Source organism: Trachinotus anak, unplaced genomic scaffold, assembly GCF_046630095.1.
Source record: "Trachinotus anak isolate AG129_WGS33_773 ecotype Australia unplaced genomic scaffold, CSIRO_AGI_Tana_v1 ptg000009l, whole genome shotgun sequence".
NCBI lineage: Eukaryota > Metazoa > Chordata > Actinopteri > Carangiformes > Carangidae > Trachinotus > Trachinotus anak.
Genome location: NW_027273860.1, coordinates 18,217,269 through 18,243,066, shown reverse-complemented (window position 1 = coordinate 18,243,066; position 25,798 = coordinate 18,217,269). Strand labels below are relative to the sequence as shown.

General features: G+C 43.3%; 1 protein-coding gene across 1 annotated transcript in view; it reads left to right on the top strand.

Moving 5' to 3' along the window:
- sspo (SCO-spondin) overlaps positions 1-25,798 on the top strand; it is a 74,553-nt gene that overhangs the window by 30,860 nt on the left and 17,895 nt on the right. Inside the window, exons 58-106 of the mRNA XM_071485922.1 lie at positions 58-180; positions 717-846; positions 1,169-1,294; positions 1,554-1,645; positions 2,071-2,268; positions 2,370-2,540; positions 2,704-2,959; positions 3,094-3,140; positions 3,296-3,466; positions 3,682-3,816; positions 4,164-4,300; positions 4,389-4,483; positions 4,581-4,630; positions 4,906-5,076; positions 5,745-5,915; positions 6,043-6,122; positions 6,229-6,398; positions 6,513-6,559; positions 6,821-7,021; positions 7,413-7,583; positions 8,283-8,483; positions 8,622-8,718; positions 8,848-9,068; positions 9,280-9,432; positions 9,563-9,729; positions 9,899-10,044; positions 10,312-10,532; positions 10,752-10,787; positions 10,990-11,154; positions 12,897-13,109; positions 13,655-13,822; positions 14,057-14,191; positions 15,390-15,627; positions 15,764-15,916; positions 16,009-16,055; positions 16,251-16,421; positions 16,581-16,757; positions 18,301-18,456; positions 18,565-18,689; positions 19,720-19,859; positions 20,795-20,841; positions 20,932-21,174; positions 22,982-23,143; positions 23,403-23,519; positions 23,628-23,766; positions 23,978-24,174; positions 24,328-24,498; positions 24,838-24,965; positions 25,059-25,210. Coding sequence (XP_071342023.1) covers positions 58-180; positions 717-846; positions 1,169-1,294; positions 1,554-1,645; positions 2,071-2,268; positions 2,370-2,540; positions 2,704-2,959; positions 3,094-3,140; positions 3,296-3,466; positions 3,682-3,816; positions 4,164-4,300; positions 4,389-4,483; positions 4,581-4,630; positions 4,906-5,076; positions 5,745-5,915; positions 6,043-6,122; positions 6,229-6,398; positions 6,513-6,559; positions 6,821-7,021; positions 7,413-7,583; positions 8,283-8,483; positions 8,622-8,718; positions 8,848-9,068; positions 9,280-9,432; positions 9,563-9,729; positions 9,899-10,044; positions 10,312-10,532; positions 10,752-10,787; positions 10,990-11,154; positions 12,897-13,109; positions 13,655-13,822; positions 14,057-14,191; positions 15,390-15,627; positions 15,764-15,916; positions 16,009-16,055; positions 16,251-16,421; positions 16,581-16,757; positions 18,301-18,456; positions 18,565-18,689; positions 19,720-19,859; positions 20,795-20,841; positions 20,932-21,174; positions 22,982-23,143; positions 23,403-23,519; positions 23,628-23,766; positions 23,978-24,174; positions 24,328-24,498; positions 24,838-24,965; positions 25,059-25,210 — 7,228 coding nt within the window. The remainder of the gene's footprint in view (positions 1-57; positions 181-716; positions 847-1,168; positions 1,295-1,553; positions 1,646-2,070; positions 2,269-2,369; positions 2,541-2,703; positions 2,960-3,093; positions 3,141-3,295; positions 3,467-3,681; positions 3,817-4,163; positions 4,301-4,388; positions 4,484-4,580; positions 4,631-4,905; positions 5,077-5,744; positions 5,916-6,042; positions 6,123-6,228; positions 6,399-6,512; positions 6,560-6,820; positions 7,022-7,412; positions 7,584-8,282; positions 8,484-8,621; positions 8,719-8,847; positions 9,069-9,279; positions 9,433-9,562; positions 9,730-9,898; positions 10,045-10,311; positions 10,533-10,751; positions 10,788-10,989; positions 11,155-12,896; positions 13,110-13,654; positions 13,823-14,056; positions 14,192-15,389; positions 15,628-15,763; positions 15,917-16,008; positions 16,056-16,250; positions 16,422-16,580; positions 16,758-18,300; positions 18,457-18,564; positions 18,690-19,719; positions 19,860-20,794; positions 20,842-20,931; positions 21,175-22,981; positions 23,144-23,402; positions 23,520-23,627; positions 23,767-23,977; positions 24,175-24,327; positions 24,499-24,837; positions 24,966-25,058; positions 25,211-25,798) is intronic.

Sequence of the window (25,798 nt, the reverse complement as noted above, 5' to 3'; positions counted from 1 at the left end):
ACTGTCTGAGTTACAGCTCTGTTCTGTGTAAGCATACTAACAAACTGGTTTGTTCAGGTTGTGTCAACGGCATGGTGCTGGTGACTGAGGCAGACTGCCAGGCTGGAAGAGTTGAGCCTTGTCCTCCTACCTGCTCACACCTCAGCTTGACCAACAACTGTACTGCAGCATGTGTACTGGGTAGGATGCATTTGGAGTTTAGATTATAATGTTTGTGCAGCTGCATAGACAATACTAGTCTGCACTTACTGCAATTGAGTGGGAAGTGTAATGCAAAAAATTAAATACCTCTTACCTTGAAGTACAAGGCTCATTCAGAATCTGTTATTGCATATAAACTAATCAGGTACGCAGTAATATCTTTTATATGCTCATATAACTTTAAATAAGCTCAAGAGAAATTGTAAATTCTCACAGATAATAAATAAATAAAGTCATATTTCAGAGATGAATTTGGGTGTTTTGGTTTAGTCCTGCCAAAATCAAAACAGTCTCTTGCACTGCAGACTAGGCCAAATTAAAGTGTCTCTGGTCCATTGTCTTATCTGACTGAGATGCAGTTGGTTGCTGTTAAATTATCTAGACTATAGAGCAAAACCTTTTTTAAAGCAACAAACCTGCGCTGAAATGATACCAGTGATGTGTTTGCAGGAAGGATCGTAGCTCACATAGGCTCCGTCAGCTACAACACTGACATAAATTATGCCTTTCTCCAGGGTGTCGCTGTCCCAGTGGTTTGTATCTCCAGGAGGGGCGATGTGTAAATGCCACCCAATGTGTCTGTCATTGGAACAGCCAAACACTGCAGCCAGGACAGACAGTCAGCCGGGACCACTGTACCACATGGTGAGAGACACAGACGTGTTTGCTTTGGAAGCGAGCCTGGTGGCATTTCTGAAATGCTAACTGACTGAAAATTTTACTGTCTTAAACCACAAATGACTGAATGTCATAAAATGTCATGAAACAGTTTTGTCTTCTCTGAGGAGGAGTCTTATTCTTCATATTTCATTTTATATATATTTATATCATTTTCATATTTCATCATTTCAAAGACACTTAGATTCTTCCCAGCACTGTGTTGGAGCCCTGGGATGCTGCGTTAGCCTTTGCTGTTGATTTCTTAATAATTAAAAAAAAAGTCTAAACGTCAGAAATCTCCCACCAGTGTGTGCAGGGATGGACAAGTCATCTGTGACTCATCGAGCTGTGTGGCGAGCTGTCACTGGTCAGCCTGGTCGTCATGGTCACCATGCGATGTAACCTGTGGTCTGGGGCTACAGCATCGCTACAGGTGAACCTCAGATGTGCTCTTACTCTTTGGTGGATGGAACTCAAAGAGTTAGATCCCTATTCACACCAGATATGTACTTATATTGAATTTAATAAATAATCTATAATCTAACCTCCCTCTAATACTAATACTCCATTTTTTTTCTAACTGCTCACATGTATTCTACTTGGAGTTTTCAGGCTCTTGGTTTGTTGTTACTGCTCACTCACCACCTAATAAGTTTGGATCAGGAATTCTTATACCCATTTTGTCTCCTCAGGTCCCCAGTGAACCCGGCAGGAGCAGTCAGAGTCCAGCCCTGTCCAGGAGACTCCACTGAGGCCCGCAGCTGCTCCAGCCCCTGCCTCCCTGGTATAGAATTACAAGCAATTTTTATAGAAGTGTGAAGAACTGTTTCATGAGCAACAATGACAGTTAAGTAGAGCTGCAACGATTAGTCAATTGGTTGATAATAAAAAAAACTAATAAGTGAGTATTAATCATTAAAGTAATTTTCAAGCAACAACAACTTGCTGCTCTTCTTGGTCTTAAATATTAAATTGCATGTTTTGGGGACAAAACAAGATATTCAATGACATCACCCTGTGCTATCAGACATCATGTTGAGCATTTTCACTGTTTCCTGTTGTGTCATAGATCAAATGATTGATAGTTAGTTGCAGCCCTACAATAAAACTTTCATCAAATACTTAAATTCAGGTCAGTGTCGTAGTTTTGTAAATCACTTGATACTCATCACCTGACGGTGGTATGATGACTCTGACTCTCCTGTGCAGTGCTACCAGATGGAGTTTGGAGTAAATGGACAAGCTGGTCAGAGTGCAGCAAGACATGCTTCAACCTCGTAGATGAGGTGGGAATCAGACGCCGATTCCGCAGCTGCAACCGCACACTCGCCTCTCTGAACCACACACTCTCTGGCTGTGATGGGGACAGCGAGGAGCAAGAGCCTTGCAACACTGTACACTGTCCAGGTGAGCCAGACGCTGATGCACAAACCTGCGTGTCTGTATTATATTATAATGTAAAAAAAACCCTGTGAGATAAAAAGCTGATTTTGGTTCTGTACTTCCAGTGAACGGCGGCTGGTCAGACTGGTCGCCGTGGTCTCAGTGCTCAGCTGACTGTGACTCTGGCGTCCAAACAAGAGAGCGATTCTGCAGTTCACCCTCACCGCAGCATGGGGGCACCAGCTGCCCCGGGCCACACATACAGACAAGAGACTGCAACTCCCACCCCTGCTCAGGTGCTGCATCATGTTTTCTAATTACTCACTCTGTGGAGCCACACAGAGAACTATGTGTGAATAATATGACTTTATAATAAAATTGTTTTGTTGTGTTGCAGTGTTTTTCACTTGTTCCTGTTATTTTCTACACCTCTCTTATTACCACTCCTGCTCCTCTCAGGTGAGTGTCCGGAGGGCATGGTGCACATGACGGCGGCTGAATGTGAGGCTCACGGCGGTGCGTGTCCACGGGTGTGTTTGGACATGACTTCCACTGACGTGCAGTGTGCCACCACCTGTTATGACGGCTGCTACTGCGCCCTGGGCCTCTATCTGCTGAACGGCAGCTGTGTGCCCTTGGCCCAGTGCCCGTGTTACCATCAGGGGGAGACATACCCAGCCGGTGCCAGCCTGCTCGTCGATGCCTGCAATAACTGGTACTGTTCTAACAGAAATAATACCTGTGTTCACTTATGGGATGAGTCAGATTTAGTCTTAAAACATCCATAAATGCAGTTTCTGTGGGATACATGCCAAATTAAAATGTCACCTGTTCTTGTGTCTCTTACAGCACCTGCACTAACGGAGAAATGCAGTGTGGAACAGCTCCGTGCTCTGGTTAGTGCTTTTTGAATGTACATTTTTTATCTCTACCTCTGCTGTCCATCCCTTCATGTCTTTTCTTGTGTTCCCATCACTTTCTTATTGTCTCTTTCTTTCTGTAACCTGTATGTGTGTGTGTGTGTGTGTGTGTGTGTGTGTGTGTGTCTCAGTGGACTGTGGCTGGAGCAGCTGGACCCAGTGGAGCACCTGTAGTCGAACATGTGATGTTGGCGTGAGGAGGAGGTATCGCTCGGGAACTAATCCTCCTCCAGCGTTCGGGGGTCGTCCCTGCAAAGGAGACAGAGTTGGGATCGATACCTGCAGCATAGAGCCCTGCTTTGGTTTGTAAAATTACCTGGATGTTAATGTTTTTTCATAGGAAATTGGCATTTTGAAATGTAAAATCTTTCAAAACAAAAAAGAAAAGAATAAGAATTTGACCAAATGTACCAAATGTTACGTAACTAAAAGCTGTTTTCATTTTATTCCTGTAGGTATTAAAACAAACCATAGATTAAAATATAAAAGAAGTTTATCCAGTTGTGTTGTGTCTCAGGTGTGAAGGAGCCATGGAGCACATGGTCAAAGTGCTCAGTCACATGCGGAGGGGGCTACAGGACTCGAACCCGCGGGCCAATTCGAGTCCACGGCACCGCTCAGCAGTTCAGTGCCTGTAATCTGCAGCCGTGTGGTACGGCAAGAGACATACACTCATCTAACAATACTACTAGTATTCAACAAGACAGCAGTGTATTGTATTGTATGCATGTGTGTTTTTTACTCATATTAATGAAATAAGATTAATTAATTTTATACCAGATCACAGCATTAAGAAGCCAGTAGGGGAAACATCTTTACATGCCCAACCTGGGTCACGGAAAGTCAATTAATTTGATAATTGTGATGGGAAACAAAAGAAAATATGATGTTTATGTTTATCAAATGAAAAATGCTAAAAAAAAACCCAAATAAGCAGAAATCATAGCAGTCAAGTAGAAGAAGTAGATGTTTGTGCGGTTTGTGCCTTTGCTTTGTCAGGCGGTGGCCGGGTGTGTCCCCCAGGCCAGGAGTGGAAGCAGTGTGTGAGTGGGGCAGTGTCGTGCACAGACCTCACTATGGACCTCAGCAGGAACTGCACACCTGGCTGCCAGTGTTCACAAGGGACTGTGCAACAGGTGGGTCGTGTGGCCATACACAGATATACGTATGTAGACACACATATACAAGAATCACATTATTGTTCATGATGCCCTGTGTTCCCAGGATGGTGTGTGTGTGCAGGAGTCTGAGTGTCGCTGCGATGTGAATGGGGAGCAGCACAAACCAGGAGACACTGTCCCAATAGACTGCAACAACTGGTGGGTACAACTGAATAATGAAAACACCGGCATGTGTTTCTGTTCATCAGTATAAGAGACAAAACGATGATTTAACTTGTGTGTTTTTGTATTTCAGTACATGTGAAGCAGGGAGGCTGGTAAACTGCTCTAAAGGCAGCTGCAACGGTAAAAACCCACTGAATTTATCTTTAATAAAGCCACTGTCCTTCTTTCTGCCTGTGCTTTGTGTTTTACTTGTTTTCAGGCCATACTTTGGATAACAGTAACAGTAATGTGCATTTCAGTAATCTCTAATCCAAATTCAGTCGACACTGATGTAACGTATCTCTAAGGTTTAATTTTTCAAACTGATGAATTGTCTTTAACAGCTTCACCTCATTGTCCTTCACTTTTCATTTTCTGCTTCTCTACACACTCACACACACACACACACACTGCAGTTGATGGCCAGTGGTCTTCGTGGACTCCTTGGGGTCAGTGTTCAGTGTCGTGTGGAGCGGGTCTCCAGTCTCGGTACCGGTTCTGCTCTCATCCCCAGCGCTCTGGAAGCGGCCTGCCGTGTGTGGGACCTCACAGAGAGGACCAAGTCTGTATCAGCAGCCCATGTGACCGTGAGTTTATTTTGTGTTCATTTGTACTGACACTACATTGACATTTAAATAATGTATGTTGGCATTACATTGCTACACTTGTCTTTTTACATTAGCTGTATGCACATTTTGACTGAATGGCATCCAGACTGCTCAAACATTATTGCTTTAGCGTTAGTCAGACCACATCTATGTGGACTTTTGAAGATCTTATAGCAATTTGAGCAAAGTTTTATTTTTTTCCTCACACATAATTGCCATACCATTACCATAATGGTAAATTACATGTTAACATCCCGTGAGCAACAGGATGTCGATAACAGTAAATAAACCGATGACAGTAAACACACAGTATGAGTCTCATCGTTTTTATACTGTATCCTGAGAATAAAAGCCCATGTGATCTAAACCTAGAGTGAACAAGGTGACATCTCAGGCACAGCTTATATCCAAGTAGCTTGTCAGAGCTTGTTTAAATTTCTTGTTTTTCTTTCTGGGGAAAATATAATACAAAATACTGAAAAAGTAAATAATAGAACTTGCTTGTTTTTGTTAGACAGATATATACAATACACCCTGTGTGTCATTGATGTCATCAGATTATTTAAATGAGTGATTGAACAGCTAATGATGATTAACCGTTGTTTGCTGTGAAGTTTTAATTCTTTTACACTTTTTTTTACACACAGGTGACGGTGGGTGGGGTCAGTGGAGTAACTGGACAGAGTGTACCAAGTCATGCGGTGGGGGCATTCGGAGCCGGAGGAGAGAGTGTGACAGGCCCAGCCCAGAGGGGGAGGGAAATTACTGTGAGGGGCTGGGAACTGAGGTCGTAGCCTGTAACACTGATCATTGTCCAGGTATGTGTGTAAACTGTAGATGTGGCTTTGTGTGTGTGTTGTCTGTCCATGTTGTGTTTTCTCTACAGTGGAGGACAGCTGTTGTCTACATCAGTGTTACACAACATGTAACTGTGTGTGTTTTCAGTTGCGCCGTGTTCTCAGGTTCCAGGCACAGCGTTCAGCAGCTGTGGTCCCTCCTGCCCTCGCTCCTGTGATGACCTGGCAGTGAGTGTCACACCAAACATGACTCCTGTTTAAGAAGAACTCCTGCTTTCTGGACAAAAAAATATACATTTTGTGATGTTAAGGTGATTTTCTTCCTGTCCCTCAGCACTGTGAGTGGAGATGTGAGCCAGGGTGCTACTGCACGGAGGGAAAGGTCCTGTCTGCTAATGGGACAGTATGTGTCGAGAGAGAAGACTGTCCCTGCCTGGACCTCAGCACTGGACTCTGGTTGGAACCAGGAGAGACGACGTTGGCCCCTGATGGATGTAACAACTGGTCAGAATACCACAGATACATATATCACCCACAGTACATGCTTGTACACTATATGTACAGGACACAGAGAAACACTGATGACACCCTTATGTATGCATGTATGTTGTGTTTCAGCACGTGTGAGGGTGGGAAGCTCAACTGCACTAGACACACCTGCCCAGGTGAGTAAGGCCTGCTGTAAGTCTCTGTATGTGCTGGAAAAAATGGATGTTATGCAAGAGCAATGCACAACTTATAAAACTAGAAATCTTTAATTGGCTGGTCTGCAGGTTTCTTTTCTTTTTTTTAAATCACCCAAACAAAAGCAAAAAATATTAATATTGTTAATTAATTAATTAATTAATTAATTAATAATTAATAATAAAGTCTCATTGGGAAAAATATATTTAAGAATGGCTGTAAACTTAGATTTGTGTCTCTAGTGTCAGGCGACTGGTGTGAGTGGTCAGAGTGGACTCCTTGCTCCAGGACCTGTGGGGCAGAGTCGGTGTCCCGCTACAGGAGCTGTGGCTGTCCTGAGCCCAAGGCTGGAGGAGCAGCCTGCTCTGGAGAACAGGAAATACACAACGGGGTCGGAGTTCAAATCCAGAGACAGCCCTGCCCTGTTATCACCTACTGTCCAGGTGAAACGCCACCTCAGAACGGCAGAGACATTTAATAGAACTTATATTAGTTCATAAAGATGTTGGTCAAAAGTGTGCTCAGATAATTTCAGACTCTTATGGCTGAAATTGGTAACAGTCAGAAACTTACACTGTTGTTTGTTTGACAGGAGACTCTCAGATCGCTCAGCTACTCACTCTTCTAGATACAAATTTGTCCTCTGTCTTTCATCCCTGTTTGTCTTTTGAATCTCCTCCATGTTTTTCTCTCCTGCTTCTATTCGTTGTCACTTTTTATCTTTGTCTCTCACCCATCTTTTGGTGGTCACAGATTATCAACTTGTCCTTTTCAGTTCCCAGCTCTCACTTACTTTCTTTGTTTCTTTTCCTCGCTCTCTCTCTCTCTCTCTAGTCCACGGTTCGTGGAGTCCCTGGTCAGTGTGGTCGGACTGTGATGGGTGCGCTGGGTCGTCCACCCGCACCAGGGAATGTAACAGCCCTCCTGCTAGGTTTGGTGGTCTGCCCTGTCTTGGAGAGAGCAGGCAGAGCCGCGGTTGCCATGACAACATGACAGTCTGCTCAGGTCAGCATTATTAAGGATTGTATGTTAATTGTGGATGTATGTAGAAAAGCCCACAAGAACCGGGATAGCATGAGGAAATGAGTCCCTGCTGGTGAAGCCTGGGAGAGAGAAAAGAGAAGACTTGAGATGAATTTAAAAAAAAGGAAAAAAAAGACAAAAGGCCTGTTGAAATGAAATGGCTGTCTGAGAGGGAAGATTAATGAACTCTCTGCTTCGGTTGAACTCTCTCTGCCCTCTTATGATCCTGCGCATGTCCAACCCCCCCAGAACGGTAACAGGGTTTACTGGTGAACACTAAGGGGACAGACCTCTGCACTGCTGCGATACAGCAGAAGGTCTGCACACAGAAACACAAGTGTCAGGGAGAATCCAGCCCAACACTGTTCATCCATCACTCTGCTTCAAGAATGCATTTGATTTATTAACTCACATCAAGAGCCTTATTGGTTTTTCATCCCAGCTTTGATAGCTTCTATTTTCCAGTAGCCACTCATTTCATTAGCCTGACCCACACCTCTGTCCATTTGGGGTTCAGTGCCTGACCTCAGCCCTTGGAGGATCGCATTTTTCCCAGTGTAGCTAGTTTCAAGTTTGTTTTTTCATTGTCTCACACTCCACAGGAATAAAAGACCTTACAACCTATTGGTCCACTTCATATATTAATTCTTTTCAAACTGTTATTCCTCCTGTCTTCTCTAGATTGTGGTGGAGGACAGGAAGAATGGCCTTGTGGGAAACCCTGTCCTCGCTCCTGTTCGGATCTCCATGGTGACACAGTGTGCTTGGACTCCCCTGGGTGCAGCCATACTTGTGGTTGTCCAGGTGACATGGTTCTGCAGGATGGAGTGTGTGTGGCCAGGGAGGAGTGTCGCTGCAAGTACCACAACAGCTCTGTTACTGGTTAGACCCACAGTCTGTTTACTTGTACATGCATTATATGGGTAATGTGTGTTGCACTAAGTGGAGATTAGTCTAATCAATAGATGTTTGTCTCTGGTTATTGATTTGTTCCATCTCTTCGGTTTGCTCTCTGGGCAGGGCTAGATTCCAGTAATGCATCATGGGTATGGCCTGGTGGATCTGATTGGCAGTTTGCAAATCCAGGAGACAGGATCATCAGTGACTGCAAAAACTGGTACAACATAAGCTCTGCTGCATTTTGACTCTTGTAATAAAATCAATTTATTTAATATACAGTTTAATATATGAAAAACTAAACTTTAAACATCTTTTTAATTTTGTTTTACTTCTCACATTATCTCAGTTCATGTGAGGCTGGGGTTCTGCAGTGTCAGTCAGTCCCTGGTTGCAATGTTGACGGTGGCTGGAGCCAATGGGGAGCCTGGAACGAGTGCTCGCTGCCTTGTGGAGGAGGAGTCAAGTTCAGGAGACGCCAGTGTGATAATCCATCTCCTCAGAGTGGCGGAAGAGGCTGCCTGGGAGTCGCTGAGCAGCAGAAAGACTGTAACATACACTCCTGTACAGGTAGCACTGTCGGGCCAATCCCCTTTAGAACCAGATGAGCTGATAATCTTATATTACCCTATGATATGATTTCATCCCTCTTGGTAATTTGAAGAACAAAGTCCTGACCTACTGTACATTTATGAGGTTGAATGAATATAAATGAAATGAATATTGCAAAGTGAGATATTCAACAATACAGTGACACATCTCTGTGTCTTTCTGCCTCCAGACTCAGGGGGCCCGTGGCTGCCCTGGTCTCAGTGGTCTGTGTGTTCGGTCAGCTGTGGTGGAGGGCAGCAGTCCCGCTCTCGTCTCTGCAGCTCTCCACCCTGCAGCGGCCTCAGTCAGCAGAGCAAGATGTGCAACACCCAGGTCTGCCTTGGTGAGTTCCTGTCTCCTGAAGAGTATCTGTTATTTTAACTGTAACATGCAGTCTAGCCTTGTAAAAAAGCTCTTGTTTGCCGACTGTTTTTTAAATTTCTTTGCTGTGTGGATATCTTGTCATTGTGCAGAGGTGGGCTGCCCTCCAGGCAGGCTGTACAGGGAATGTGAACGAGGTGAAGGTTGTCCGTTTAGCTGCGCTCAGGTCAGTGGTAGAGAGGGCTGCTACCCAGACGGCTGCGAGGAAGGGTGCCACTGCCCTCCCCACACCTACCAACACCACGGAGTCTGCATGCAGGTGGGCTCCCTGTCACCTAAAGTTTCTGATATTTTCATGATAATTAAATCTGAATAATGCTTAAACACAAGGACAACAGGTAGTATTTCACACATTTCTGTAACTGTAATTCAAAAAGTAAAACAAAGAGTTTTCCATACATTGTGATTCTATGATGTGTGTGTTCCAGGAGTGTCCGTGTCTGGTCGACAGAGCATTTCTGGCATCCTTGCAGAGTGTCTCTGTCACACCCATCTCATCTCTGTTCCTCTACAACATCTCTGAGGGAATGGAGCTTCAGTCTGGAGACACACTGGTCCATGACTGTAGCACATGGTGAGCTGAGAGTCGTGGTAATATCTGCAGCTATACTGCATTTCATACAGTCCTGCTACACCCACTGTCTTCTACTGTGGGTAACTGTGACCCCTGAAAACACCTGAAAGCATTTTTAAAAAACTAGTTATCTCAATTTTAAATGCTTAACACTGTTCATATACACTTAGTTGCAAAATGATTACCTGTAACTTTTGGGCAGTCACCCTCCTGTCCTTACGAACCACATCACAACTGAGCCCCCTTCCCCCCTCCTGCTCCCTGCAGCGGCTGTGAACATGGCAGGTGGAATTGTTCCTTGGAGCATTGCCCAGTCGATGGCGGCCTGTCACCCTGGGGCCCCTGGAGCCCATGCTCGCTGTCCTGTGGAGGTCTCGGACTGAAAACTCGCTCCAGGGGCTGCACTCAGCCTGCCCCGGCCCATGGAGGGAGAGATTGCCAAGGGCCACGCCTGGAAACCACCTACTGCCAGGCCCCTGACTGCCCAGGTACTGGGAGTAGTCTAGACAGAGTATTGGCTTATATAATGGGTGCAATACATTGAATTTAATCATAAGTCTTTTGTAATCACAAAGGGTTTTCTTTATCTTTGAGTTTCCATCCATTATAATCAAAACAAAGACAGTATATACAACCAACCATTTGTTTTTGCACAATAATAATAATGGAGCTTGTACTGATAATTAATTTTTGCATGTTTTTGGCAGTGGTCGTTGGTCCTACAGAAGAACCACTTTTACCAGGTAAATGATCTTTTCAAGTTTCATACCAGACATTGTTTATCTCCTTCTTACTCATTTTTCACCTCTGTCTTTCTCCCCGATTGATCTGAGCACATTCTTTGTCTGTGTGGTGATTGTTGTTGTAATGTACTGTGTATAAACAAAGATTTCGTTTCAATGTCTTCTCCATTTTTCATCCTCTTTCCTCATCCATCTTCTTTAGATGAGGATGCTGGCTTCTCTCCCTGGTCGTCGTGGAGTCCCTGCACTAAGACCTGCACTGATGCTCTGAAGCCGGCCATGAAGTCCCGTCATCGACAATGTGTGAAACCTCCCTGCTCCGGAAGCTCTCACCAAGAGAAGGCCTGTAACCTGCCCCAGTGTCCAGGTATGACCAGCACTCACATCTCTCTCTACTCCTGTCAGTCTCTGTGATTGATACCACATCTCTCCTGTATATTTCAGTCAATATACAAATGAATGTGAATCTAACAAATGTGTAAATGTGAATCTCACAAATCATCTGCTTGCTCATGCTGTAAGCTAAATGTCAACCCTTTAACAGTATGTCTTCTGCAAATTAGACAGGCTCGGTGTCTAACAATAAAACATTTCCAGTCACAACAAGTAAATAGTGAGGTTACATGAGTTAGTGAGAGTCTGGAATGGATGCACTTACAAGCAGCAGGTCACAGGTTCAAATGTAGTATTGTATACCCTCTTTTCCTCTGGTCAAAAAACCTGCTAAGACCCGCTAACATCAGGCTTTTGTCTGCAGTGGGAAAGGGTCCAATCAGCATTCACACCTGGGTCAAATAACTCCACTGTAGACAGACCCGTCACTTGCCCCATTTGGTTGTTAAACCAAAAACACCACAGCTACACTGCGCTCAGCGATGAAAGAGTGAGCTGCAGCCCTGAAATAAGTTTCAAAAACACACAATCACCAATCAAAGCGTCTTACACGGAGGCTCCAACAGTCTGCATGGCAGCTAACAGCTCACTCTTTCTCCCCTGTGTGTGTGTGTGTGTTTGTGTGTGTGTGTGTGTGTGTGCACTCTGTAACTGCATGTGATGACATTGCTCATTGCAGTTGAGTGTGTCCAAACTTGGCTGGCAGTGTAAAAGGTGTCTATTGCCTTTTAACAGGTTTATCTTTGTTTGAAAAACCTGCTTATACATGCTAATTTTGGTGTAAAAAGTCTGTATGTATGAAGCAAATAAACTGTTATCAGTCTGTTAAATACTCCAGTAGCTAATAGTAGAGCCATATACTTGTAGCAGGTATTTCCAGATGAATGAAAGTGGCTGTGTGCACGTTAATAACAGTTTTTATAAAAAGTACTAATTCGACTGATTATAACAGACAACATGATGAATTTTTCATAGTTTTAGAGTCTGTGTATGTGTGTGAGAGAGAGAGAGCACATGATGTAAGTAATTATCTGCATTCCCACAGTAAAACCTCTCTTCACAAACTAAATTTGTTCACATCTGTTGATTTGCCATTGGGGATTGTTTGCAAGGGGCTTAGTTTATGATTTTCAACGTGTTTATCTCATGGACCACAGGGGAGATTTTGTAGTGGATTTGTTGTTTTATTTACTGATCAGTGCAGACATCAGAAGAGATTAGTGTGGGCAAGATGTATTTTTTAACAACTTCGTTAGAGACCATCGTGAATTTTTATGTGAACATAAGAGATAATTTATTCAAATCTACCCAGAAGCCAGGCAGCTGAACTGTCAGCTCTTTGACTTTTATCTAAAATTTATGTTCCAACAAGACCGGGTGAATAGAAACAAAGAAGAATACCATCCTCAAAAAAAGAAAGCTGAAAGCAAAGAGACAGAATAGGTTATCAATGAAATTCTCCCTCTGATGATTCATTCATCACTCTAGTGTTGGTTTAGAGTGCAGTTTTCATTCAAATAAATATTTAGATATTGCTATGAATACTATATGCTTGCTGTTTGTTTGCTGTAATTATTGTACACAGTAAATGTGAATGTAAGAAGGAGATGACCAGCAATTATACCAGAGCATCATAGTTTGATTAAGCTACACTGATGCTCAGCTACATGCGCTGTACTGTACATCAAACAACTGTGTTTTATGATGTGTTCCCAGGTGGAGGGGAGGTTTGTAAGGGAGACGACTGTGTGAGGAGGAACTGTTCATGGACTGAGTGGGGGGAGTGGGGTGCCTGCTCGCGGTCTTGTGGAGTAGGTCAGCAGCAGAGGATCCGAACCTTCCTCAGGCCTGGGACCAACGGCTCATGGTGTGAAGACATCCTCGGAGGGAACCAGGAGCAGCGCTTCTGTAACATCAGGCCCTGCAGAGGTCAGCGAACCAGAGCAGCATATATTTCAATCCAACCCGTTCATTTCCATTCATTTCAGCATAGACTTGAAACAGGAAGTCCTTTACAGTCAGCACCATCTTTACATTATTATTTATTATTGTCAAGTCGCAATTCTGCTGTGTAGTAATGCGGTACGTGCACTAAAAACTGCATTACCACGAAATAGGACAGCTTAGACAACAATTAAAACAGAAATAATCTTCATATAGTTAAATGACAGGAACTAATGGCTGCCTGGAAAATTAGAGAAACACAGTTCAGAGCTGTAAAACATTAAACCATGCTTTGAAAATCCATTCAAGGACGGTATATGTGATTTTTAGCACACGGTTTAGAACATGCAAAAACACTAGCATGGTGTCTGTCAATGTCTGACTCTTTGTTTGCATTGCTCTCAACTTATCTTCAAACTAAAGTTAAAATCTGTGATGAGAGGTCATAGGTTGCTTCATTTCAAGGGGTCAGAGGCCAAAAGGTTTGGATTCACTGGTCTAATGTTTGCTTATTTGTCTGGATGATGTAGTGGATGGAGGCTGGTCCCGGTGGAGTCCCTGGTCCCGCTGTGATAAGAGATGTGGTGGTGGGCGCTCCATACGGACTCGCTCCTGCTCCAGCCCTCCACCCAAAAACGGTGGGAAGAAGTGTGAGGGAGAGAAGAACCAGGTCAAACCCTGCAACACCAAACCTTGTGGTGAGACAGACCCAACATGTTCACACACACCTGTTAAGTTCAGATCACTGTGACCTCAGGGTTAGATCACCGTTCGCTCATGAATCCAGCATGTGGCCATTTTTCCAGGTACATCTTTGTCTTCAAGAAGTCACACACACCCTGTGATCAGCGTTCTTGGAGAGGCATGTTACACAAAGAAAATGCCTGTAGCGTCATGGGAAAATTCATGACCTTCTGTTTGTGTATTGTCAGATGAGAAAGGTTGCCCCCCGGGCCAGGAGTTCGTGTTGTGTGCCAACCAATGTCCACAGCGGTGCTCAGACCTTCAGCAAGGCATAGAGTGCCAGGGCAACACAGAATGTCAGCCGGGCTGTCGCTGCCCTAAAGGTACAGAAGCTGCTGTCATTTTATTAACAGATAAGCTGCTGTGTGTGTTTGTGTGTGTGTTTATCTGCACATCTGAGTCACTCTTCCCTGAAGCTCCTGGGTCTGCTGGTATTGAATTGATAAGCACCACTGTGTAAGTGTATCTGTGCGTGCACATGTGTTCATGGCTACACAGGTGGGTCGCGGAAAGCCTTGGTGCTGTTAATCCAAAACTGCCTTGAATACACTTGCACCCAATATATGATACTGACATATATTAAGAAAGATGTTGCTCATAGTGATGACCCCACAGACAATTATCACCTGAAATCTGCAGGTCCCCACAGCACCACAGCTTTTTAGCATCTTTCTGCTCATTATTTTGGTTTTCCAGCCCACAGATTTACACTGTTGGTGCAGTCTCACCACTCTCATTAGTCTCCATTTCTACAGGGAAGTTTTTTTTAGCCCTAAAATTCCACTGTACACTGCCTGCACAGTGCCAAACAGTAGACTGGCACAGTCAGTGAGTAGCTTGCTCAGTAAACTTAGTGGAGAAGCTGGAATCAGATATTTTCTTCGGGAGTTGGTAGAAACCAAAACTGGAACTGAAGTATTGTACTGAAATTGTCCAGGTGGCACAAATAAGTCCAAATAAATGATATTTAAAAATGTTGCTCTGTGTCTGCTGGAGGCAAAAATAGGTAAACGCGTGCGTGTGTGTGTGTGCATGTGTGTGAGCCCCTCTGCAAACTCATCCATGTTATTGTGGCAGGCGTACAGGCCCAGTATGTGCCTTTCAGAAACACTGGGACCGCCACGGTCACCACACACAGCATGTTGGAGACCTTAGATGTTTAAACCTAAAACGTCAGGGTTTACAACTTGTTTCCACTTCCCCACAGTGGGTAAAAATTTAGATACACAGTTTGTTGTTGTCGCTGCAAAATCAACAAATAACATTTTTCCAGAAATTATGTACTCACTGTCACTATCAGCATTTTTTTACTGAAACTAGATCCTTCCAAAGAAAGAGTCCCACTGAAAATATAACAACTAAAACCTGAACCATCTGCATGAATAGATACCAGCATTTTATATTGTTTCAGAGAACTGATGTAAACCAGCTGCTGCTCTCTAATGAAATGAATGAAACCCTGTGTCTGCTCATGAATGTAGCTCATAGTGTTAAATGACTAATGCATGTGTGTGTGTCCAGGCCAGTTGCAGCAGGACGGGATGTGTGTGCACCTCTGGCAGTGTGACTGTGTGGACTCACTGGGACAGATTTGGGCGGCCGGCAGCTGGCATCAGGTGGACTGTAACAACTGCAGCTGCACTGATGGACAGCTGCTCTGCACCAATCACAGCTGCCAGGCTATGTGTGTTTGGAGCTCCTGGTCCAGTTGGGCTTCGTGCAGCGTTTCGTGTGGGCAGGGCCAGAGAACCAGATACAGGTGAGGAAAACAAAATCACAAATAACTGTTTACACTTTAGCCTATATTAATACACTTTTGTCCATTTTCATTATTAAACATGCTGTAAGTTGAAATATAAAGTATTCATGCCATTTGTGTCACTGCTGTGTGGCAGGTCTCTGGTCCCAGAGACTGAGGGAACAGATTGCCAGTTTGAGGAAGTCCAGCATAAATCCTGCGACCCAGGACCTTGCCCGCCCCTCTGTCTCCATGACAACCAGGAACTCAGAGTGGGGGACACCTGGCTGCAGGGAGAGTGTAAACAATGGTGAGATGGATGAATACAAACACAGCTGAAAAGAATATTTGGCAGATGAAGAGTATGTACCTCAAGCACTTTCTCATTTATTTTCCTCTCAGCACATGTACCCCAGAGGGAGATTACTGCCAAGACATTGACTGCAGAGGTGGGTCACCACATTTATTTTAAAAGGCAAAGAGTAAATGAAGCCAGTCAGCAACATGAATTCAGTGTGTTACACTACAGTATGTACTCATTTAGTTTGAAGAAAGGGAACGTACAGACAATATACTCATTTTCCTGAGACAATACTTGGAAAAAATACATTTCAAATGACCAAGTTTTGTTGTGTTGTTGTCAGTGGATGGTGGTTGGACCCCCTGGTCAGTTTGGTCTGACTGCTCAGTGACCTGTGGACAGGGGACACAGGTTCGAACCCGTGCCTGCATCAACCCCCCACCACGAAACAATGGGTCTTACTGCATTGGGCCAGAGAGAGAGACCCAGGAATGTCGTACCCCTCCCTGTCTGGGTTTGTATAATTACACAGTCTTCATTTGTCTGTTACCAAAGAACAGACAAACAGCATTTCTAGTTACAATATTTCTATTCATACTGTATCTACTGTATAATCTTTGGAAAGAAGATACAGTTCATATTTGCTTTGATTGTTTTAACTCTTTGTCTCCAGATGACCTTTGCCCCTGGTCGCCATGGTCACCATGTTCCCGGAGCTGTGGTGCAGGGTCTGTGACACGGCGCAGGGTGTGTGTGTGCGAGGAGGGGGGTGATGCAGCATGTCCCACTGAGATCGAGGCTGAGAGGAACAGAGAGGAAACCCAGCTGTGTTACAAACAGCCCTGTCCAGGTACAAGCACACAAAACTCAACATGAGATAGTTCTTTTTTGTAATTTCTAAGGTTCCTATTTGTAAAAGTGTCTGTCTGACAGTGGCTGATGAAGATCTCTGTTAGATCAAAACATTCCTCTTTAAAATGAAATTTGCCCAGAGCTGTCAGTGCAGTCTGTGGATCTCTTGTCTGATAATATGAAATATTTATACTATCAGACAAAAAGCTTCCAAAAAGACAATGTAGGAAGTATGATTACAATGTTCTGACATTTCATCTTCATCAGATAATATTCAACATGTGACCAGGAAAGTCCATATATAGAATACACCTAACGCAACCCACGTGTTAATCACAGTTAAAGATTAATCAAATTATTTCCATTATTTACAACAGGAAATTCCATATAAACCCCTGAGGTGTAATCAAGCACTTAACTCACTGAAAGAAAGATCATCTGAATATATCAATGCAAAGAGAGAACCCATCAAAGAAAAGAACAACCAGTGGGACACATGGAGTGGTAACTCAGCATAGTAGATAATTACCAGCCATCAGTGAAAATGCTCAACTAGAAGAGGACAAAAATATCCTGTTTCAGCCCATGAGAAGATTCAGTATTTAGAGGATAAAGTCTAGAGGGAGTGGAAACTGTCTCAAAGCATATGTATCTCACTGAACTGATATTTTTGTCCTGTAACTGAGAAGAGTTTCATGTTGTAAATATTGTTTCTGATCTGATGTGTACATGTTGGTGGAAGTGATTCCCACCTGGCTCAGGTGTAGTCTATATATGGACCTTATTGGTCACATGTTGAATGTTACCTGGTAAATGTTGAAATGTTGTAATTGTACTCAATGAATCATATTTTTAGGAGTATTTATTAAGTTTGCTGGTGCCAAATTCTCTTAAAGCAATTAAAATGAAAATTAATGGTTTTTTATCTAAAAAATTTGGCAGGCAATATTATGTGTTATATATTTTACAGCCTAAAATCTTCATCTTTACATATTCTTATATTTGTCTCAATAATGATAATGTGTGTTCACGTATTTGCTCTGATTAATCACTGTATCTGTACCAGTTTGTAATTCTGGATGTGTAGACTATGGGCGGAATGCTTAGTTTAAATTCTGTATGCTCTGCCTACGGAGCTGCAGATAATATATTTATTGAAGATTGTGATGAGCAAATTTAATTTGGATTGAAATGCAGTAATTGAGTAAATAAGATAAATGATTCAGCCCTGACCTTAGCTCAACTGGTCAACTGATGCGATGATTGATTTGATATTATTGGTCTTTTTATTGTTTTAGAGTCAGATCATGATGGTTGCTAATTCATTTTTTGTTGAACTGTACTTCAGTTGTTGTTGTAAAAGAGGATAACTAATGTTTGTTGTACAAATAGATCTATTATACATTAACTAACTCACCGGGATCAACTCTGCAGCCACTGAGACACAGTACAAATTCAAGTGCTGCTTCACAAACAACATGAAAGTGTTTGTTTAATCCTGTGTGTTGCACCAGATTGGTTGATTTATTTTATTTCTGCAGACTGTCCCATGTCGCAGTGGAGTGTTTGGTCCCAGTGCTCCTGCGTGTCTCAGAGGCAGCAGCGCTACCGTGTAGCTCTCTCCCCAGCCACCAGGGGTCAACAGTGCACTCCTGTTGAGACACAGAGCAGGACATGCAGCCTCAGTCAATGTGATGGTGAGCTAGTGACCATGGTAAAAGCGCGTGTATGTGTGTGTGACTTTATATATGTTCATAATGTCCAGGGACTACAGTTATTTCTTGTTTTTTTGCTCCTGTTTGCAGACTGTGAAGCCCCCTTCGTGTACTCAGACTGTGGTGCACCCTGTGAGAAGGAGTGTGCTCTGCAGGGCCGGGGAGATCTGTGTTTAGGTGTCAGGGAGTGTACACCTGGCTGCTACTGCCCACAGGTGAATTTTTCAGTAGCCCTTATATATTTTATAGATAAGGACACAGGACACACACACAGGACACAGTGTATTCAAATCAGATTTGAAGGTGTGACTTATCTTTTTTTTTTAAACTCTGTATTTATAGATCATTTTCATCTTTTAGTACAGGAAGGTAAAAACAAAAAGACAAATACAAAACATTGAACAATTACCCATATTCAAGGTGTGACTTATCTTGATACTGCAAAGGTAAAGACATGTCCTTGATCTCTGGTCATTTGGAGCAAATGTGAATTAGATTTATTAAACTCAATAAACTAAACAAAAAACACAATTAAAAACATATACATATAAAACACACACACACACATATATACACAAACAGTGCACTGTATGTGGAAATAGTTGCATATTACACTAATCAATGTAAAACAGGGACAAGTAGTCAAAAACAGCTCTGACATGACATCAAAGCTATTTATCTAGACAAGTGTCTCTGTACGAGACCAGAGCAAAGATGTACTGGTATGACTTTAGAAAGTGTAATAAGCTGTGCTGCATGTTGTTGTTAATACATCACTTTGATATGAGCTGTGATGACAATTTTATAATGTTGTTTGGCCCAGTTTCTGAGCGTCCAGCTTTGATTTATTACATAAACCTGAAGAACCCTCTCTGATAGACTGATGATATGCCCATACAGCAGAGGGGAGGGGAGATAATGAAGTATGGAATAGAAAGCAGATCACCGGTATTGTAGAGCACACCAGTGACCATAATTCATTTAAACAACAATGGATCGACTTCTGAAATTATATGTGGCTGAACTATTAAAAGTTTAAGGCATTTAAATGTATGTTTTACAAGTGGACTTTTTTTGCCTTGTATACACAATTATCAACATATTTATATATGTTCAAAAAGAATTGTACTTTAGATACAAGAGAGAAGAAGTGTTAGCCATAAAGAATAAATCAATCAATCAAAAAACCCAGATGAACCAAACCAATAAAAGTACCACTGAGCTGGTTTATCTCTTCCCCTGCAGGGCCTGCTGCAGCAGAATGGTACCTGTGTTCCTCCAGAGTCATGTGGCTGCATCCACCTGCAGCACCAAGCTCCAGGACAACCACCCACACCTGTTACTGTCCCTCAGGGAGCCATGGTCACCATAGGCTGCAGCACCTGGTTAGACCCAAGCTATTAAAAATAAATGAGTGGTCTAATGCTGTCTGTACCAGTCCTCTTGCACTGGGGCGTTTTATACACAGAAATTATTAGCAACTGTGCTAAGCACCGTATGAATGTAGGATAAATGCAATATAAGGGACTTTTACTATGGCTACACCAGCATCATCGTTCTGTGCAGGTTCAGTTTTTAACCACTATTCGCTTTTTCTCAACTTATCTCTTTTATTTCTTATTGTCCCAGATCAATGACTCATTTTGGTATGTCGTTAAAAGCCTATTTTACACTTCTCTGGCGTTTTATTTGATAGTTTCATTTCCATAAGAAGATATATTTGTGGATTTAAGTACCAAAAACTGTTTCAGTATACTTATATATCTCCTCTCTCACACTAGTAAGAACAGGATGTTTTGTGTTGGTCTCTAAGCCTCTCTTCTGATTGGCTGACTGTTTTCTCAGTGAGACTCAGCCAGGCCCACCACAGGTAACAGATTGTAGCCTGCTATTGTAGACCGATGATCAGTCAGTGCTGAAATGAGCCAAACAGACAGTCAAATTGGGACTGATTTGTTCTGGTATTTCAGAAAATACTGCTGTTATGATATGTTGGCTGCCTGACATGTCTTGTAGTTTGATAGCTCAGCGATGGAATGATGCTCAGTGCATCAGTGTTGTGTTGTTAATAAAGTTGAAACAATTAAAAAAGGTTACACAGTGGGTCTGGGCGGGCCATGTTGCGGTTGCAGAGAGCGGTGATATCACAAAATTACAGAAGTCCTGATGGCTGGTTTTAAGGCTCAGTTTCTGAATACAGGCTGTGTGCATTTCTCTGTGGACTGAGGCTTTGATACTTTCACTGTATTTATATTGAACCTAAACCTACTTTATAATATGGGACCTTGAATGTTTGTTTCTTGGCTGTTCTGTCCTCCAGTCTTTGCCATGATGGGACTTTGCAGTGTGACATGAGAGAGTGTGAAGGTAAGAAAGCAGAGTAATGAGAGTAATGAAAAGAGCTCCTTCTTGAATAACTCCATCATCGCGTTACCCTGCCTCTGTCTCTCCTTTCAGTCATCATCAGCGAGTGGTCAGAGTGGACTCCCTGCTCTCCCTGTGTTCCCTCCTCCTCCCTGCAGCACAGCACTCTCCAAGCAGGGGTTATCAGTGGCACTAAAATGGTGTCAATCCAGAGGCGTTTCCGGGCCTGTCTGGACCTTGATTCTGGTCTTCCGGTCTCTCCAGAGGAGGAGCAGAACCAATGTCCAGGACCGCTGGAGGAGGAGAGGCTCTGCCCAGATGCTAACATCTGCAGAGGTAATGGTGTTTATCCAAGAGGACAGTGAGAGGTTCACTCGTTACCCAGGAATGCAGGCAGTTCCTCAGTCTGCCTTTGTCAAGCTCCAGTTCCTTCTTTGACTTCACAGTGAGAGAAAATAATGAATGGAGCAGTTTGGCTCCATCCGAGTTCCCCTCAGCTTATTGCAACAATATGACACTTTGCTCCCAATGAAAGATTTCATGCAGACAACCCAGTGAACTAGTCAGAGCTAGACAAGCATGGCATCTTAGAAAAACATGAATTGCAGATTGGGTCAGAGTGACTGTGATCGTCACTGTGGAACGACTCTAGCATGGCTCTCTCTGGAGAAGAGAGGGAGATCATTTTGTTTTGAAATATGAGTAGGATAAAATTCAAGTCATTTGTGTAGCATCATAAACAGGAGTACAGTGACAGATATGAATACATACCTTCAAATTTAATACAATTAAAATAACAGGCAAAAAAAAACAATTCTTAAGCCTTATACTGAAAAACAGCACTGCCTAAAAGCTGAATGCTGCTTATCTTTCCTTAGTTTTGCTTAGTCATTGTTTAGTCTGGGAACAATGAGTGAAACTGCTCCAGACCATCTGAGAGGTGGGGTAATTTGGTCCTAAATCATTCAGTGCTTTATAAACCAGTGGTAGTATTTTAAAGTTAGTGCTTTGACACAGAGGAGGAAGGTTCAGTCGTCTGAGAACTGGACTGATGTGATTCATATTCTTGGTGTCAGGAAGGATTTCAGCAGCTTTTCAGAGAAACCTGGACCTCATTTTTCTCAGTCTTTCTGAGACATTGATTCTTTAATTCTTCCCATATCTTTTATAATGATAGTAGGCTGGTTTTGTGATTTGTTTAATATGAATGTTAATATCGAAGTTGATGGCTACACCAAGATTTCCTGCTTGGTTCTTATCTTTAACATTACAGCACTGATTTTCAGTCGTTCTTCTTTGGCACCAATAACAAGTTTTTATCTTTGTTCAGTTCGAGTGAATTTTGGCTCATCCATGGTCGATTTGATGCATTATGAACAGAAAAGAATGACTGACAGTGTAGAATCTCTAATTAAAATCTAAAAAGTGTGGTACTTGGCTCCCGTTGGATTTTGTGTGGATATTTATTGTGTGTCAAACCACTGCTGCCCATGTAGATTAATAGTAACCATCAGCAGACAGTTTAAGAGCTTGCAATCAGTATCCACAGTGAAAAATGTTATTGTGCATCCCTGCTGCCCCATTCTCATTACTCCCTGAAGGAAAGAGAATGGAAAAGGGGGTTTGAAGAAAGGAAGAGTTAAATGTCTGTGTTTCTGTGAGGACATATGAAGTCGATTGGTTTTGGTGCCAAGTGTGCAAAGAGCGATTCATCCTGAACTCAGTCCTGTCGGCCCTCCTTTCTTCTCAGCCCTTCCCCTTTGGATATGAATGGGAATGGCTCAGAATTACTACCATGCCCAGTGGACCTCAGGTTTGATTTGCATGTCAAATATTTGAAGTCTTGTACTTCATCATAGTGGATCCAGATCATTGAGCAGCTGAAGGAGGATGAACAGAGGTTTTATTTACTCTGAATAAAGAGAATAATCTCTTCATCTCTAACGTATAAATCAGAAATCTCATCAGCTCAAACAAGCTTGTACATATGTCGATAAACAGTAAACACACTTCGTTATTGATGATGATGATGAGAATCCCAACAATTACAGCTATTACAGCAGTCATCATGATAATTACAATCATTATAATTAGGATGAGAACAAAGTTGAGGCTGGTTATGATGATAATCACTCTCCTCCAGATCTGTGTCAGTGGAGTGTGTGGAGTGCCTGGACGGCGTGTGCAGAGCCATGCAGCGGTGGAGTCAGGCAGCGCTACAGACGGCCCCTAGCCTCTCCTCTGGGACCCAACTGTAAGAGCCAACAGACCCAGAGCCAGAGCTGCAACACAGGACTCTGCCCAGGTACAACGATCCTTTATTTTAAACTCAGGTCGACATAAATATGTGCACGGCAACTCAAAAAGTCAAAGGTAAGGGGATTAGAATCTCATCAGTAATTTGTGGGTCATGTAAATTTGCACAGAGCTACACTGCTGCCCAATCTCTCCAGTATTTATCAGATAATGGCAAAAATGCCAGAAAATATAGAACAAGCTTTGCAGCACGTGCAATGAACGTAGCTTATTATGAAGAGTGGAAAAAAAGGTTTCTTGTTTCCAAGGTGAGCGCTGTGAGGATAGGGGACGGACCTACCAAGAGAACTGTGCCAATCAATGCCCTCGCAGCTGCACGGACTTATGGGAGCATGTTCAGTGTCTGCAAGGATCCTGTCACGCAGGTGATCTTTGGGCCTTCACACAAACAGCAGATTCTTCTAAATAAAAGACATGATATCTGTTTCTCTATTCTTCTAGTTCTCTTATTTTCCGTCTTTCTTGTGTCTCAGGCTGCCGCTGTCCGAAGGGACAGCTGTTGCAGGACGGTCACTGCGTGCCTGTGACAGAGTGTCGCTGTGGTATCCCATCAGGCAATGGGACGCTGGAGTTCACCCCTGAAGAGGAGCTTACCGTGGACTGTAACATCTGGTGAGAACAACTTTGTGGGAATTTAAATTTTTCGAAAATGAAAGGTGAAAATTACAATAATCTGAGCTCTTAGAAAAAAGTTTAAAAGATTTAATGGTCTGTTCAGGTGTGTTCAGCTCGGTTATACTATCTACAAGTCAGACACCTCACTTCTCCTCTAAGCATGAGATCAAGTTTTTATCTCACCCCTTCACCTACCCCCTACCTGCAGTGTGTGTGAGAATGGCACTCTGGTCTGCACCAAGCTTCCCTGCCCAGTGTATGAGCCCTGGAGCCCATGGAGCGCCTGCTCAACTTCCTGTGGGCGTGGTCAGAGGACAAGGACACGCCTCTGCCAGGACAAAGAGGGCGGCCCATCCTGTGCTGCCACCATGCAGACAGAGAGCTGTGACCTGCCATCGTGTCCAGGTCTGAGAAAAATGCATCTCATTATTTATTTTGACACAGCAACTTAGACTTAAACTCTTAAAAGTTTACATTTAACTTTCCAAAGTTTTTTATTTATTTATTTTTAATCACCTGTAAATCCTCCATCTTTGCCCCCCCCCCCTCCTCCTCCAGTGGGCTGTTTGTTGAGCGAGTGGTCACCCTGGAGTGAGTGCAGCGCCACATGTGGTGGTGGGTTGTCGATGCGTAACAAGACGGTCCTCAGAGAGCCAGAGCCTGGTGGGATGTCCTGTGTTGGACCACTTGAACAGCACACTGTCTGTAACACCAACAGCTGCCTGCCTGGTAACACACACACACACACAAACACACACCATTGGAAGTTGTAAAATTAGCACATTTTCATATTATCTGTTCACAGAGCAACATATTCCTGAATAATGGTTAAATGAAGCTGTTGCCAAGCATCTGATAAGATTCTGAATGGATGGTATTTTCATTGAGTGTATTTTCGTGATTTGCAGTCAAAGCTGTGACCTCAGATGTGTCTGGGCTAATCTGTTCTGCAGACACAGACTGTAAAATATGCACAGAGGAAAAAAAACACACTCATGTCTGTGTCCTGAAATACATATGAGACATGATGTAATTCATTGGATGATTATTTGTGTATGTATGTTGCAGAGTGTCCCAGTGGGCAGATGTTCAGTGACTGTTCAGGTTCCTGTCCGTATACCTGTGAGGACCTGTGGCCACACACTCAGTGTTTACTTGGACCCTGCACCCCGGGGTGTACCTGCCCTCCTGGACAGGTCTGTGCATCTGTTTGTTCGTGTGTGTGTGTGTGTGTGTGTATGGTTAGATAGCAGCTCTGATTCTTAACAGTTTCACTGTGTTCCTCATAGGTGTTGTACAGAGGCTCATGTGTGTCCCACGCTGACTGTCCTTGTTCAGCGCTCTCGCTGCCGACTGATTACCAGAGCCTGAACATCAGTGCTGAGATCACAGAAGCTCTGCTGCCACCTGGAACAGCTGTTCAGCACCTCTGCAACACATGGTAATACACCGCACACAGTTCCATCCATTCATTCACTGATTTGATGTTATAAAACATAAACGCCGTCTTTTGTTACTGTTATGATTGAGCAGCAGAGGTTACATACTGTGCATTCAACCAACAGTCATGCTGTGAGCAGCCACACTGTCCTTCACCTCCAGGATCTGGATCTGGTCTGCTGAAGTAGCTTTGACTGTTGTAACTCAGACGCTGGATGGTGGATTTGCTTTCTGAGGGAGGGTCCTTAAAACCAGGCCAAACCTTCACCACCTCCCAATATGAGAGTCTAGCTTCACACGGACCTATAATGACCCTGATCAATTTGTGAAGTGTCTGACCATGCTTCCTTTAAATGGAGCTGATCAGAGACCAGCTGAGTGTAAATAGCCACAAGCCACATGAGTTTTTCTACTTAATGAGTTGAGGCGACAATAAACAACTGACCGTCACACAGTGGACTGTAGAGTACTGCAGGACACTGCTTGTGTCCTCCAGATGCAGGTATCACAAGGCTGCATTGGGAGCAGCCTGTTGTATAAGGAAATGCTTTATGCAGACTTCAGAATATACAGCCTCGGGATTGAAGCA